This window comes from Cicer arietinum, chromosome 1 (assembly GCF_000331145.2).
Source record: "Cicer arietinum cultivar CDC Frontier isolate Library 1 chromosome 1, Cicar.CDCFrontier_v2.0, whole genome shotgun sequence".
Taxonomy (NCBI): domain Eukaryota; kingdom Viridiplantae; phylum Streptophyta; class Magnoliopsida; order Fabales; family Fabaceae; genus Cicer; species Cicer arietinum.
In genome coordinates, this window is record NC_021160.2 from 42,323,887 (window position 1) to 42,338,158 (window position 14,272).

A 14,272-nucleotide genomic window follows, 5' to 3' on the forward strand; every position below is an offset into this window, starting at 1 on the left:
AGAATTTATTTACAATGATTACATTCAACATTGGCTGAAGATATTTCCATGCAGTATAGATGAATATGTTGTAAACTGAAAATATTTCCATTCAATATGTATAGATGAATATGTTGTAAACTAGATAGATATGTTACAATGAATATGTTGTAAAATGAAAATATTTTCATGCAAAAGCACGCAAAACTAAAATATCCAAAATATATCAGATTCGAAAGTACCCATAATATCAAAAACTAAAGTATCCAAAATACATAAAAGTACCCAAATATTACATATCAATTACAAAAATACCATGTTCCAAAACATTATAAATAAATCCTAAGTCATTCTATTTCTTCTACGATATGGTACTGTGTTCATCCAATCTCTACCACCACCCCTCTGACTTCGCAACATCAAAATTAACTCATTAATGAGTGGCATGCCATCAGGTAATATCAGTTGCCGGCCAATAAGCTCTTCATCAATTTGTATTGCTCGACGCTGTAATAAAAAATAAATTAAATATCAATAATGAATTAAATTAATTAAAAATAAATATCAATAATACAAAAAAAATAATAATATCAATATACTGTTATGTCAACTGTGTCATCAGCAGGATCGCCGCCATCAGCTGCATGAGTGGCATGATCAGTAGGCTCTGCATCAGCTTCATGGACTGGTCCTCTACGAATGATGTATGGATGAGAAATTCTGCGAAACCAGTCCATATAATCATTCGAGCAGACTACATGTCCCTGCACAACTGCGCCAACATCCACTACATGCACAACATATTGCGTAAACATAATGTCCATTTCATCTGGTGTGGTCGTCTGACCCACTACCTCTAACGGTGAGCCAGTAATAGTTTGGACATGACCATATTGCCGCAATACTCTGTCTGGCAGATGAGCATACATCTTCGGACCCCAACGTATCCACCTCGAAATAAAGATACATCTTCAAAAGGCCGCTTCAGTCGATGGTCCTCATATGGTGTCCAACAGACCTCATCAACATCAATCTCATCAAGAGCTTTCCTAAATGGAAGAACCAAACCCTTATCCCTTTTAGACTTCCATTTAAGTGCTCTAGGATAGTCTTCAACATAACTAGCAGAAAGTCTACAACAATCTCTACATAATGTAGGAAAATGCTCATAGACCCATGCCTGCACATATATAATAACATATCATTAGTTTAGAATCATTAATAATAAAAATTATAAACACAATAAACAATCATACAGTTTACCTGTAAAAGTGTCAGATACCCAAAAACAGTTCTGGTTTGATGCATGCTGGCTTCTCGAAGATTGTCATAAAGATAAGCAAGAGCAGCTGCTCCCCATGCATATCCCCCGCAAGAGTTAAGGTCCCGGAAGCACTCAAGATAGGCAACACTAACTGCGTATGCACTCTTATCGTTGAAGAGTGTGCAACCGACCGAAAACAACAGAAATGCTCTCGCAGCCATCTGCCAACACTGCTCACGACAACGCTGATGGTATACGTCAAGTAACCAACTATACCTAACCGTGGTTGTCCGCGTCACATTAAATTCTGCCTAAGCAACACCGTAACTAACTCCAAGAAGCTCTGCCAATATATTTGCACCTTCATCCTTGTTATATACATTAACACTGAAGAATGCACCGGTAATGGGAATATGCAACAGAGATGACACGTCGTCCAAAGTAATCGTCATTTCACCAATAGGGAGATGAAAGCTACTGGTGTCACGATGCCACCTCTCTACGAATGCAGAAATGATCCCTTTGTCGATTATTTCATAGCTGCATTTTAGTAACGAATACAATCCTGAGCTTTTAACTAGTTGCTCAACCTCTTCGTCTTCAATAACAACTTCTTTTAATTTTTTCCCATTGCTGAACACCCTTAATTCTCCCCGATCCTGAAATTATTTAAGCAAAAAATATATGTTAAACATAAATGTTAAAAAAATATAATTTAACTTAATTTGATTGAGAAAATTACCTCGCCATCCCAGAGTCGAGTCGCAACATGATCGCCAAATGTCCTAAGGACAGAACTATCAATCGGACCACCAGGATATCCAACATCCTGTGGAGGTTCATCTATATCAGCTGTTTGGGGTTCAGGTTGAGCCTCTTCCTGTTGCCGTTGTACTCGTTGTTGTGTCCTTGCAGAAGCAATTGGCCTAATACGATGACCGTCCGCATTAGACTCCGCATTAGAAGTGCCCTCGTTAAGTATAACACGACCCTTTCTGTCAGTAAACATAGTGCGCACCATATCTGCAAAACGAAAATCATTTAAAAAAATGTAAACAGAAGCAGTTCAAAAATCCAGAAATTACGTGAACTGAGTTCACGTACGTTTCTGGGTTTAGGGCAACGAAGGTTGTCTTCTTCATAAAAAATGGAAACTACTTTCCTTCAATTTTCAGGCATTGTATTCTTAAATAGATAAAACAAAACAACATAACACAACAAAAACAAAGAATGATTATTACTTACTTGATTCACAACAATGATAATAACATGATGAACTTGATTGATGATTGATGAAAATGTTTGATGAAAATGATGGATGATGATTGATGAAAATGGTGGATGATGATTGATGATGATAAAATGAACAACAATGAAAATATAGAATGTAGAATGAAGAAGAAGAAGATGTTATGAAGAAGTAATGTTATGAAGAAGATGAAATAAAAAGAAGGGCATTTTAAGCATTTTAATTTTTTTTTTTAATTTTGAGGGATGTGAATAGCAATTTGGAAGGCGTTGGTAGCAATATTGTATAAATAAATAAAGATAACGTACGTCATCGTATTATTCGTATTATTTTTAAAATTCACGAGCACACATATTTATTTATTGATTATTAATTATTAAATAAAAATAATCTCTTCCGGTAACTACTGATATCTAGTTATCTTTATCTATTCCTTTACAACTATATTAATAATCGATAATCGATGAGTCGTGTTCTTCTTCTTCCCGTTTTAGGGTTCTTCGCCACCAAATCAACAACTATTCTTAATTAACAATAACCTCTTCCCTTTCCCTTTTCTCCGATCTCAATCTCAATCTCAATTCTCATCTCACATCTTCATTATTTCAATCTTAATTTAACACTTTCAATTTTTTTCAATCGCTTTCGTTTTCATTATTTGAAGCGCTTTTCTGTTTTAAGGGTTTTTCGTTTTTATGGTGGAGATGGATGGATTTGGTGGCGGGGATGATGTTGGTGGAGTTTCCAACAAACTCGATCTTCATCAATTAGGGGATATTCCTTCAGGTTTTTACTTCTCTTTCTAAGCTTCAACTCTTTCAATTTTTTTTAATCTTACAATTTTACGATTCGGTGTTTGATTATGTGTTCTTTGTGACTCAGTTTGTTTTTGTAGATCTGGTATGTTTTTTTTTTTCTAGTGATTTAATTTTAGCATAATCTTTAGCTAGAGTTAAAAGTTTTGCAAAATTTTGAATGTTGTCAATAGTGTTTAATCTCTGCTTTAGTGTAGTTGGCGATTCAGTATAGTTTCTCCACATATCACTGTTTTGTTGTAGAATATTATATTAGTTGTATTAATTTGTTATCCATTATAGCGTTGCTGCTGCACTTCAAATTAAAATTAATCTATTGTTTTTTGCTGTGCTTTGCGCAACACTGCAACATGTGTTTTTTCGTATTAAATAGTTTTTATGAGATTGGTATGGTAATTGATTGAAACTCTTCTTTATTCTCGCAGAAGGTACAGTTTTTGATGCAACACAGTATGCTTTTTTTGGTCAAGATGCTTGTGTAGAAGAAGTTGAATTGGGAGGGTTAGAAGATGACGACGGTCTGCCCGAGTCTAATGAAGAGGAGTTTCTTCTTAATAGAGAAGAGGTTAATTTTCACTATTCTTAGTTTCTTACTACCATGTTTGTTTTCTCTGTGCCCAATTTTCCCCGCAAAAAATACTCATGTTGATCTCATGCTTTTAGTTTTGGCATAATTTCCTCTCACTTCCCCACCCCCCCGGAAAAAACCAATCGATATTATCTTTTACCAGTCATTTGAATTTTATGGATATGATGCTAGAATTTTGTTTCAACTAATTTTGTTTTTTATTTCAATTGTAGGTTGAGGATGCAAAATCTCTTTCTGATATTGATGATCTCAGTACCACTTTTTGGAAGGTATGGCTGTAAAATTATCACGCTTTTATGAATGCTTGGAATTTTAATTGGACAAGTGACTGACTATTATGATGACGACACTATCTTAATTTGCACATTAGTTTGAAAATTAAAAATTATGTATTTGAAGTTTATATATTTGATGAAAAAATTACAAAATGAATTATTCAAATATAATGTGGTAAGATGAGTTAAGATTTCTTTCACAAATGAATATTCTGTTGTGATTATGGATATAAAGTGTAGTCAAATGGAGTCCAATAACAATTACACCTTTTTCTTCATTTGAAATATTCGAATCCAAGTTGTCAACACCTAGATCTTCAATGTCTCAATCAGTCAATCATCACTATCCATAATCTGCTAATCATTAGATGGAAAATTGTTAAGATTTAGCTCAAGAGTTTTTCTAGCTTACTTTTTTTACAGTCAATTTTTAGCTCCACGACAAAACATCATTTATTGTCGTTTGCTTCAAATAGTTTCTTCTCTTTTTTGTGCACCAAATCCAATACGGATGCAATTAGGATATAAGCTACTAGATTATGATTTATCACGCTCTCTTATATGATTGGGATTTTTTTGGGTTAAGTGACCGAGTATTGTGATGATGACAATATCTTAATTTGCATGCATTAATTTAAAAATTATGTATTTAAAATCAATACTTTATAAAATAATATACGCTTGTGAGAAAATTAATGATGTTGTTGTGTAATGATTCAATTTCAGTTACTGAAATCTAGTGTAGTCAAATGGAGGAGACCAATGACATCCTATTCTTCATTTGAAGTATCCAAATCCAAGTTGTCTAATCTAGATCTTCAATATCTCAATCACAAAAACATTATTCATTGACTGTTTCTTCAAGCATACTTACCAGTGTTATCAAATACTGGCTATAACAGCACTATAGTATAGAGGATATTGATGAATCCACTATGAAAACCGTGGCGCTATCCCAGTTTCACTATTGGAGCAATAGTGTCTGTTATTCCAGTTTTGGGGTAATAGCATAGAAAAGAGAATTCTGATTTTTTAAATAACAAAATCAAAGAGAAATAATGTGAGCTGCTCATGATCTATTTTTAAAATAGAAAACTGAAGAGTCAGGATTTTTACTCCTATAATCACCCTAATATGTAATTTCAATATGTAAGCTGTGCTCTGCCTCCATTACCTTTAAACACATCGTCCTCCATCTCCAGCGTGGATGGTATCCTCTCAATTCTTTTTAAGGAGGGAGCATTTGAGCTATAAATGGCCTACTTTTATTCCTGTCAATTCCCTTTTTTTTCTTTCTTTCTTTCAACTACTACGTGGCTTCCGCTATTTGCTTGCAATGGTATCTGCTATTTTCTGCGATCCACTATTTATCAGCCATTCTTAGTTTTGAAACTGCATTAATGGTGGTTGTTAATACCAATTTTTCTTGTTGCAGCTTACTATTTTTCCGTTTTCTTTTTAGCATTCGTTATTTCCCATAGTTGACATGTTCATTATTTTTTATAATGTGTCTGTAATCTCATTCATAGTCTCTTCCGTAAGCGAAAATGAAATAAAAGAAAGTTTATAGGTAAAGTCGAAAAGCTAGTTCAAATTGAAGATTACTTTTATTTTGATGAAAACCCAACATCATTATATGCAGAAAAGTTGAAATTAACCACCATAATGGAAGATAAAGAGTGTATTATTTTTGAAAATCAAAGGAAAATAGGATAGAATGAGATCATATTGTTCACAGTGCTAAGCTCCTTAGGGAACCAATGCTCTCTGCCTCTAACAAACTGGAATGATGATTCCACTTGATACCTTTCTCCCTCCATTCAGAATCCTTATAACAGAATTCTCTTTACACAACTCACTTCCCGTTTCCTCCTTGCCTCTCAGCCATGTGGATATTCCCATGTTGTCCTTCTCTATTTCTCTTAACATAAAACTCTCCACAATATGGGTTTGGACAACTGATGTACGAACTGTCCCCAAGAGCCCACCTTCTCATGTAGGATCCTATCATATTTGCACGGTTCCTTTGGTATTTCAGGCTTATTTGAATGTTTTTGTCATCAATCAAAACCAGCAAGTTCTGTCTAAACACAGTAGCTAGTTCTTTGATCTCTTTCTCTCTCTCTCTCTCTCTCTATATATATATATATATATATACACACACGCTCTCTGTGTGCTCAATTTTATGATTCACTTTTGTTCTTATAACAATGCTCTTCTCTATGAATTTTTTTTCCTTAGCATACACATTTGTATTTAAATTTTTTTTCTTGTTTATTTCAGTTGAACAAGGTTGAAATTGGACCACAAAGCACAGCAATTATCGGTGAACGAGGATCAAGAGAAAGTGAGTACAATTGTAAATATTTCAGCAATTTGCTTTTTCCTTTTATCAAAACAACAAGATGTTCTCTTTCTCTATTTAATTTAATTATTTATTCAAAAAAATTCATGGATATTCTTCATTCCATGATTGTTTAGTAGTTGTTTCCGGAAGGATAAAATATAGTCTAGCAGATTGGATAATGGATCAATAATTTTAGAAGGGAGAAATTTTCTGAATTAATTTATAAATATGGAAGACGGTATTGTGGCCTATGGTTGAAGCTCGAGTAAAAATTAAATTATTATTACACATGTCACCCACTCACAATTACGCAAAATTAACTGCAGAGAGAAAATAGGAAAACTAACGTTTGAATTGAGATATAAAGGAAAATAACAGAATGGAAATGGTGAGTAAGATGGATGTATATCAGAATGATTAATGACCAAAAGAAAAAAAGTGATAATAAAAGTGAGGAGATAAAAAAGGAATAGAATGGATAAAGGAAAAAGTGAGTAGGAGATAGTAAAAATAGAGAAGAAAATGAGAAAGAGGAGATAATAGAATGACAAAAAAGAGAGCAAAGAAGAGAGGACGCAAAACAAATTAGTAAAAAAAGAGAAGAAAATGAGAAAGAGGAGATAGTAGAATGACAAAAAAGTGACCAAAGAGGAGAGGATGCCAAACAAATTATAAATAAAAAATTAATAAAAAGGAAAAAGATTGTTCACCGGAAAGGAAAGCTTGCTAGGAAATAGAGGTTGTTTGAGTAGGTTGCTAATGAAAGACGAGCATATAACAATTGCCAATGAAAGGAGGCTGAAAGCAGAGAGCAATGAAGAATGCAGCATGAGACTGCTGCTAAAGGGATTGATGCAGCATTTAGTTTTTTATTTGATGCACAAGTAATCAGTTTCTGGGTTGGGTCGTGCTATCTATAAGAGTCATGAAAATGGCTGCTAATATGGCCCGCCATAGTAACCTGTAACACCTTGCAGAGTTTATGGCAGGTGACTGCAATTCCATTGTGCCAATGCTATAATGCTGAGTTGTCTGTATGTGTGTAAAATCTACTTCTGAAGTTTGATGGTTTAAGATGAGGTGATGTGTCTTGTGTTCAAAGTGGCTGTATTTTCCCCTTTTCAGCTGCTCTTTTCCAGCATTCTTCCTTTGTTACTATTGGCAATATTTTTTCACTTGACTGAATTATTATATTTTTATACTACACTCAGATTCCACAGCTGAATGGACACGGAGGGATGGTGTTCCGAACTGGTTTGACCCTTATGATAGTGAAGGTTCTCTGGATAGCAGAAGACTGCCGTCACAGCCTTATTCTTCTCTTGTCCCTTTACATGAATCAAAGCCCTTGTATAGAACAACTTCATATCCTGAGCAGCAAAGGCAGCAACAACAACACTACCCCCAACATGGCTCAAGTGAATCAGTTCCTCCTAATTGGTATGATCAGCATTTTCGTGATTCTGAAACTCAGGATGGCAAACGATGGTCGTCACAGCCGCATTCCTCCATTGCAGACTTAGAAGAATCAAAGTCCTTGTACAGTACATCTTTATATCCTGACAAACAACATGAGCATCTTCATTTTTCTAGTGAATCTATTTTGGCACCAAATTCTTCTTTTACTTCTTATCCTCCACCTGGTGGTAGATCTCAGCAGGCTTCTCCAAGTCATAATACCGGCCCCTTAAACATTCCTTATAACGCTGCAGGAGCTCAGATGACACTATCTTCTCAAAATCGTTCCCATTTCTCCAATTCTGCTCTACAGTTGGGTGGATTAAATCATGGATCATCTTTTGGTGGAAACACGCACCAATTTCCTATGGGTTCTCCTCTTAATCAGCGAGTACCGAATCAGTTGGTCAACAAGGCAGGGCTATATAATGGAACTCATCCCAATATTTCCTCAGGTTTACCTATGGCCAACAGATATGATCAGATGCTTGGGATGATGGAACTGAGGGATCAAATGCCAAAATCAGCTCAAATAGGTAGACAGAATCTCCGATTTTCTCCTCAGGGTTTTGATATAAGTAGCAATAAATTCAATAATGGATGGCCCCGGTTTAGGTCTAAATATATGACGACTGAGGAAATTGAGAATATATTTAGAATGCAGCTTCAAGCAACACACACTAATGATCCATATGTAGATGATTATTACAACCAAGGCTGTCTTGCGAAAAAATCTTCAGGTGCTAAATTGAGGCATCACTTTTCACCAGCTCAAATAAGGGAAATCCCTCCACGGGCTTCTGCTAATGAACCACATGCTTTTCTTCAGGTTGATGCTCTAGGGAGGGTTCCATTCTCATCGATTCGCAGGCCCCGTCCTCTGCTGGAAGTTGATCCACCAAATTCCTCACGTGCTGGTGGCCCTGAGCAAAACATTTCAGAAAAGCCTCTTGAACAGGAACCAATGTTGGCAGCAAGGGTCACAATTGAGGATGGTGTTTGTCTTCTTCTTGATGTAGATGATATTGACCGTTTCCTACAGTTTAATCAGCTTCTAGATGGTGGAAATCATTTAAAACAGAAACGGCAAGGTCTTTTGGAAGGACTTGCAGCCTCACTTCAATTAGTTGATCCATTTGGAAAGAATGGACATACCGTTGAACTTGCTGCAAAAGACGACTTTGTTTTTCTCAGGATAATTTCTCTACCCAAAGGTCGAAAACTACTGGCTAAGTACCTTCAACTACTTTTTCCAGGTGGGGAGCTTATGCGAATAGTCTGCATGGCCATCTTTCGTCATTTAAGATTCTTATTTGGTGGTCTTCCCTCCGATTCAGCTGCATCAGAAACTGTTATCAACCTCGCAAAAGTTGTTTCAAAGTGTGTTCGTGAAATGGATCTTGGTGGACTTAGTGTTTGCCTAGCCGCAGTTGTTTGTTCTTCTGAGCCGCCGCCTCTACGTCCCCTTGGAAGCCCTGCTGGAGATGGGACTTCCCTTATTTTAGTATCAGTGCTTGAGAGGGCTACTGAACTTTTAACTGATCCTCGTGCTGCTAGCAACTACAACATTGCAAATCGTTCACTTTGGCAGGCTTCATTTGATGAATTCTTTGGTCTTCTCACCAAATATTGCGTCAATAAATACGACAGCATCATCCAATCATTCCTTAGTCAAGGGACATCAAATATGGCGGTCATTGGGCCTGACGTTGCTAGAGCTATTAGTAGGGAAATGCCAGTTGAGCTCTTGCGTGCAAGTCTACCTCACACCGATGATCGTCAGAAAAAAATATTACTTGATTTTGCTCAGCGCTCTGTAGTTGGATATAATAGTAATTCTGGGGGTAATGGCCACCATGTAAACTCTCAGTCAGTGGTGAGTTAATTAGATAACGAGACAGTAAATTTCATTACAACCTTGTGTTTCTAGTTACTTTGGAGCATTTTGATGTGGAAGTATCTATCAGGTGCATCTATCTACCTTGAAAATCTACCTTGAAAGTTTTAGTACCTTCATATCTTTTTACTTGTTAATGCCATGTAGCATTGTGATAAACTTGCAATCAGGCCCATTGTGTATTATGATAAACTTGGCTTGATTTGTTCCTCTTGTCTTTTATTTTCTTTTGACAGGGGAGCTTTTTGTTACTCAGTTTGTTGTTCTAGGGAACAGTAGTGGGTACTAGTATGTCCAGGGTTAGGTTTAAGCTTGATCCTCATGTTCCTTTACTATTATCATACAGGCATGAGATTGGTTTTGTCTATTACTCCATATCTACCTTAATAGGTTTCACATGTCAAATTGAAGTAGCATTGTGGTGGGGTATGCTAATTTTACCATTCGACAAGGTGGTATTGGCACGCCTAAGAATAAGTTCTGTCAACCTTGTTTGATGGTGTCAACCTAAGAATTGCTTTGAGTATTCAGTTGCTGTAGGCATGTAGTTTTGTACCATCCCTTGTTCTCAGTCAATTGGACTATTATTGGTCTATTTTTCATGTATTTGCTATAGTTTTTCTTGAATTTCATTTCATGTTCAACGAATGATTTGGCAGTTTGATGAAGCATACCTTTAGTTATGTAAGCAATGTAGAGAGTTTTCGCATCTTTGGAAATAATGCAAATGTTGATTTGAAGATGTTATGATTAGTTGACAGTCCAATTGTTAATTTATAGAATGGCGAGTTAATTTGGTTACATTGGACGTATTACCAAAAAAAAAGACACCGGGTGTTAAGTTAAAGTTTGACATTTATTCATTTTTTTTATGGAGCAAAACAGACAACTTAGACCTCATTTGGTCAAATCTGTCTTTGAATTTTATAAATTGGTAAATAAATCTTTTAAACTGAATCTCTATAAATTTATGTTATTAGATACTATGGGCGGCTGCTAATTGAATATGTAATTGAATATGTGGCATATTTTCGGGTAATTTGGTCTTTGAATTTATGTTGCTTATAAAATCTAGGTTTTTCATAGACCATCTGCTACTAATTAGTCAGCATACGATTATAATTATTATAATTATTGATAAATTTATCTACAAATTTATTTGCAATTTTATAGACTTAATTTTTTTTAGAGATGTATTTACCAAAATTAAAGTTTAATGAGTATTTTGACAATTACAAATTTATACCAATTCACAAAAATCACTGACCGATTTGAAACCGATTTGAAAGGTCACAATTTTAAGGATCAAACTAGACATCCACCCGTGCATAGATGGGTGGTTAAAAACACATTGTACAACACGAATGTTATAGAATAAACTATTTTAAATTTTCAAATACTTTTTTTTTTCTTTTAATGTTCAATGCTGAAATAATTCTATACACACTCTAATATATACTTTCTAACTCTTTTCAATTGGTTAAACTTCACATAAGTCTTAATGGATTTCTAACTCTTTTCAATTGGTTAACATTCACATAAGTCTCAATGAATCGTGTGAATTCTATATGAATTTGATGAGATATATGTAAATTTTAACAATAACTACAACATCAAATAAAATAGTCTTCATTATCTTATAACTTAATAGTTACTAAAGTATAATCATTGTCTTTGAAAATAGTGCATTAATGGAAAAATGAAATGATTATAACTATTTATAATAACTATAACATACTTAATAGCTACTAAAATGTAATCATTGTCTTTAAAATTCTCACGAATTACATGTAAAGTTGGCTAAATGATTAACTATTAACTTTGTTTGATTTTGAAATTCTATAAACTTTAGACGATATATGATTAAAAGGAATCATTATCTAAAAAAATACTCATTCATGTATTATCCCTATTTATATATTAGATAGGCTACACATATTTAACAAGCTATTCGTTTTTCAATGCAATCTCTCAAGTCATTAGCTGCCATAATAATTTTCATTTTGCATACTTAGTTGAGATTTTATCTAGTACAAAGTAGCAGAAATAAGGATATATTACCAAGATATATAATTCTCTAATGAGTATCCTACAAGACATAGCTTATGATGGTTCTTTTCTAATGCAATATCTTGATACATAAGTCAAGATATTGGATTTTATAGCATGCTATATTTTCGCAAGTCATTGTTTTCTTGGTTCAATTTGTAATCCAATTTATTAAGAAGTTAATTCATGTAATAGTAATTGTTTCTTGAATTGTAGTAGCAATCTTTCAATTGTATCAAAGGAACCTACAATTATATTTATTGATGACATTCGACCTACGAAGGTTGAGAGAAATCTGAAGGTGTGAGTTATTCGTTTGTGGCTCCAAACCGAATACAAAAAACACTTAGAGACTTCTAATTTGGAGACGATATTACTTGATGAAAAGGTACAACATTAATTACAACATTTGTCATTCTAGGAATGTATTTATGTTGTTGTAATTAAAAAATGACATTGTGTAAAAATTTGTGCCACATTAAAAAAAGTACCAAAAATTTATATAAACATGCAAAATATATTTGATAACGATTTAAATAAGATTATAAGAAAGATTACCAATCATCCTGTCATCTTTAGTAGCAACAAGTATATAAGAAAATCCAACAAAATTAAAGTGATTTGCTAGAATCTCGATATGTTTGTGGACTTAGTCATATACATGAAATTCATTTTGAATTTGTGTGATGTTGTTTTGTATTTTGCATCATTTCGATCAGCTAAAAAGTGTGTATCAAATATGTAGGACATTCCACTATCAATTCTTAAAATCGGGTTATGAGTTCTTCCTTGACACTGATACGAATTTTTTCATAGTGTCATTTTTTAATTATAAATAAATCAATATAATTAAATAATCATGTTTAAGTTTAAGTGCATCTCTAAGTTAGAAATCTCTAAGTGATTTTCGTATTTAATTTGGAGCCACAAACGAATGATTCACACTTTTAGATTTTACTCAACCTTCTTAGGTTGAATGTCATCAATAATTGTAATTGTAGGTTCTTTTGATGCTATTGAGATGATACTATAACTGTTCAAGAAATAATTATTATTCTATGGATAATCTCCTAAATAAAGTGGGTCATGAATTGAACCAACTAAGCAATGACTTATGACAATACAACCTACTCCGAAATCCAATATCTTGACTTATCTTGACAATATATTGGTAGTCTTTCTAATACATAAGCTATTTGTGTTACTTTGTATTGGATAAAATTTCAATTATTATGGCAGCTCATGAATGTGTATTTTTGTAAATAATGATTATGATTCATGATGGACATTATTTGAATGCAAAGTCAAGTGATTACCAGTAATATATGGTCTATAACTTATAGGATTTCAATTAAGCAAGGTTAATAGTCGATTATTTAGGCGACTTCACATGTAGCTCGTGAAGTTTTATGGGGTAATGATTAAATTTTAGTAGGTTAGAGTTATTATACATAGTTATGATTGTTTTATTTTGCCATCTATGTACTGTTATTCAGGACAATGGTTATATTTTAGTAACTATTAAGTTATAGTTAATATATGTATAAGTAATGATGATTATTTTATTGATGTTGTAGTTTTAGTGTTATAGCTATTATTATATGCGAGGATTTCTTTGTTTGTGGGTGTCAAGATTTGATGTATAGAACATATAAAATTATATTAGTTGTAATAGATTTTTTATTTACTCTCACCGAGATATGAACTCTAGTTCTACTTCGAATTTATCTAATTATTCTTTCATTTTTGAGCTAATATTAGTTAAAATAAAAATCATAAAACAATTTTTTTTATTAAACATAAAATATTTATTCGATTAAATACATTGACGGTCAACGAATTGCCTTCATTCCACTATTCAAAATACAAACAGAACAATGAACATTTTTAAGTAGAGAATGATCCCTAACTTAATATAGAAAAAAATTCATTCGTCTCATCTAATGAATGAATTAATCTTTTGTAACATTCTGGATTATCCTGAAGAAACCTCAAGCATGATGTGAAGTATATCTTGTATTTTTAAAATGTCTATCGATATAAGATGAAAGATAATTGTAGCCTATGTTTGATTGAGTGGTGGATAACCGCTACCACAAAAGAGTTTTTGCACCACTATTTTAGAAATTTCGATGTGTAACTTTTTACTTGTTGTGATTTTGATGTTCTCCAAACACATGCTTATTGGGTGTCCAAATCTGATTTTCAAAGAAGATCATTGTTTACAAAATAAGGTCAAAACTCTAAAACAAGATTTTCAAGCATTAAAACAAAAAGCTGAAAGCAAATAGGATATTAACAAAAAAAACTCCAAAGAGGAACCTTTTCAAGCAAGGATGAAGCTCCAAAG

General features: G+C 33.5%; 1 protein-coding gene across 2 annotated transcripts; it reads left to right on the forward strand.

Moving 5' to 3' along the window:
• Positions 1 to 2,919: 2,919 nt before the first annotated feature.
• Positions 2,920 to 10,626, forward strand: LOC101501230 (protein PAT1 homolog). 2 transcript variants are annotated; one of them, XR_189380.4, is made up of 6 exons: positions 2,920 to 3,278; positions 3,733 to 3,872; positions 4,109 to 4,165; positions 6,455 to 6,518; positions 7,730 to 9,943; positions 10,110 to 10,626. XR_189380.4 is itself a non-coding variant. In XM_004488778.4 (5 exons), the coding sequence occupies exons 1-5, from the start codon at positions 3,188 to 3,190 to the stop codon at positions 9,859 to 9,861; spliced, it is 2,484 nt and encodes an 827-aa protein (XP_004488835.1). In that variant the 5' UTR covers positions 2,920 to 3,187; the 3' UTR covers positions 9,862 to 10,626. The 2 variants fall into 2 exon arrangements, 1 of the variants encoding a protein (XP_004488835.1); XM_004488778.4 differs by having other exon boundaries at positions 7,730 to 10,626.
• Positions 10,627 to 14,272: the final 3,646 nt, after the last annotated feature.